Source organism: Oncorhynchus gorbuscha, linkage group LG15, assembly GCF_021184085.1.
Source record: "Oncorhynchus gorbuscha isolate QuinsamMale2020 ecotype Even-year linkage group LG15, OgorEven_v1.0, whole genome shotgun sequence".
In the NCBI taxonomy this organism is placed as follows: domain Eukaryota; kingdom Metazoa; phylum Chordata; class Actinopteri; order Salmoniformes; family Salmonidae; genus Oncorhynchus; species Oncorhynchus gorbuscha.
In genome coordinates this window covers 83450979-83453478 of record NC_060187.1, presented here as the reverse complement: position 1 = coordinate 83453478, position 2500 = coordinate 83450979, and the positions used below count along the sequence as shown (strand labels likewise).

General features: G+C 44.6%; 1 protein-coding gene across 2 annotated transcripts in view; it reads right to left on the bottom strand.

Moving 5' to 3' along the window:
* The window catches only part of LOC123998242 (phospholipid-transporting ATPase ID-like), a 77131-nt gene that overhangs the window by 23449 nt on the left and 51182 nt on the right, over positions 1 to 2500 (bottom strand). For both annotated transcript variants that reach the window (XM_046303280.1, XM_046303279.1), the window contains one exon: positions 1727 to 1915. In XM_046303280.1, the coding sequence (XP_046159236.1) occupies positions 1727 to 1915 (189 nt within the window). The remainder of the gene's footprint in view (positions 1 to 1726; positions 1916 to 2500) is intronic.

The following is a 2500-nucleotide window of genomic DNA, read 5'->3' as shown; positions in this document are numbered from 1 at the left end:
CGCACTGCAGACAGAGACATACTTTAATATGATCTGGGTTACGCACTGCAGACAGAGACATACTTTAATATGATCTGGGTTACGCACTGCAGACGGAGACATACTTTAATATGATCTGGGTTACGCACTGCAGACGGAGACATACTTTAATATGATCCGGGTTACGCACTGCAGACAGAGACATACTTTAATATGATCCGGGTTACGCCCTGCAGACAGAGACATACTTTAATATGATCTGGGTTACACACTGCAGACAGAGACATACTTTAATATGATCCGGGTTACGCCCTGCAGACAGAGACATACTTTAATATGATCTGGGTTACACACTGCAGACAGAGACATACTTTAATATGATCTTTAATATGATCTGGGTTACGCACTGCAGACAGAGACATACTTTAATATGATCTGGGTTACGCACTGCAGACAGAGACATACTTTAATATGATCTGGGTTACGCACTGCAGACAGAGACCTACTTTAATATGATCTGGGTTACGCACTGCAGACAGATACATACTTTAATATGATCTGGATTACGCACTGCAGACAGAGACATACTTTAATATGATCTGGGTTACGCACTGCAGACAGATACATACTTTAATATGATCTGGGTTACGCACGGCAGACAGAGACATACTTTAATATGATCTGGGTTATGCACTGCAGACAGAGACATACTTTAATATGATCTGGGTTACGCACTGCAGACGGAGACATACTTTAATATGATCTGGGTTACGCACTGCAGACGGAGACATACTTTAATATGATCCGGGTTACGCACTGCAGACAGAGACATACTTTAATATGATCCGGGTTACGCCCTGCAGACAGAGACATACTTTAATATGATCTGGGTTACACACTGCAGACAGAGACATACTTTAATATGATCCGGGTTACGCCCTGCAGACAGAGACATACTTTAATATGATCTGGGTTACACACTGCAGACAGAGACATACTTTAATATGATCTGGGTTACACACTGCAGACAGAGACATACTTTAATATGATCTGAGTTACGCACTGCAGACAGAGACATACTTTAATATGATCTGGGTTACGCACTGCAGACAGAGACATACTTTAATATGATCTGGGTTACGCACTGCAGACGGAGACATACTTTAATATGATCTGAGTTACGCATTGCAGACAGAGACAAACTTTAATATGATCTGGGTTACGCACTGCAGACAGAGACATACTTTAATATGATCTGGGCTAAGCACTGCAGACAGATACATAATTTAATATGATCTGGGTTACGCACTGCAGACGGAGACATACTTTAATATGATCTGGGTTACGCACTGCAGACAGAGACATACTTTAATATGATCTGAGTTGCGCACTGCAGACGGAGACATACTTTAATATGATCTGGGTTACGCACTGCAGACAGATACATACTTTAATATGATCTGGGTTACGCACTGCAGACAGTCATACTTTAATATGATCTGGGTTACGCACTGCAGACACACTAACTAAATGTTAGACTAAAATAAATGTAAGATCATGTCTAGATGCTTCTTATAGTGGAGATCAAGTTTATAAATTGCCTGGCTGGGCTGATGAGACAGTGGATTGCGCAGTCAGATGAAACAGAGTAAATAGGCATTTTAATGTCATAGATATATATTGTTGTACAGTATGTTTTATACAAAGATGTCAAGGTGTGTGAGTGCGTATGCATGCATGCGTATACCTATAACGGACATCCTCTTGCGGATGTTGTTGAAGTCGAGGATGGCCAGCAGTGTGTATGTGACGGGTCGGCCCAGCTCTGTCACAGTGACAGTACCAGGGGTTCTAGACCGGAACACAAAACCAAAGTTCCTGGCTGCTGTCACCAACGCACCCTCATCTGGAGACTGGGCCTTATACATCAACTCTCCTAGAAGGGGATAGGGGGGGAGTCAGAGAGAGCAATGGGGAGTCAGAGAGAGAGCAATGGGGGGGAGAGAGCGCGATTGGGTAGAGAGAGAGAGAGAGCAATGGGGGAGAGAGAGCAATGGGGGTGAGAGAGAGAGAGTGATGGGGGAGGGAGAGAGAGAGAGGCGAGAGAGAGGAGAGAGAGAGAGAGAAAGAGAGAGGTGAGAGAGGTGAGAGAGAGAGAGAGAAAGAGGTGAGAGAGGTGAGAGGGAGAGGAGAGAGAGAGAGAGAGAGAGAGAGAGAGAGAGAGAGAAGAGGTGAGAGAGGGAGAGAAAGAGGTGAGAGAGGGAGAGATAGAGAGAAAGAAAGAGGTGAGAGAGGTGAGAGGGAGAGAGAGAGAAAGAGAGAGAGAGGCGAGAGAAAGAGGTGAGAGAGCGAGAGAGGGAGAGAGAGAGAGAGAGAGAGAGAGAGAGAGAGAGAGAGAGAGAGAGAGAAAGAGGAAAAGAGGAGAGAGAGAGAGAGATAGAGAGAAAAGGGAGAGAGAGAGAGAGAGAGAGAGAGAGAGAGAGAGAGAGAGAGAGAGAGAGAGAGAGAGAGAGAGAGAGAG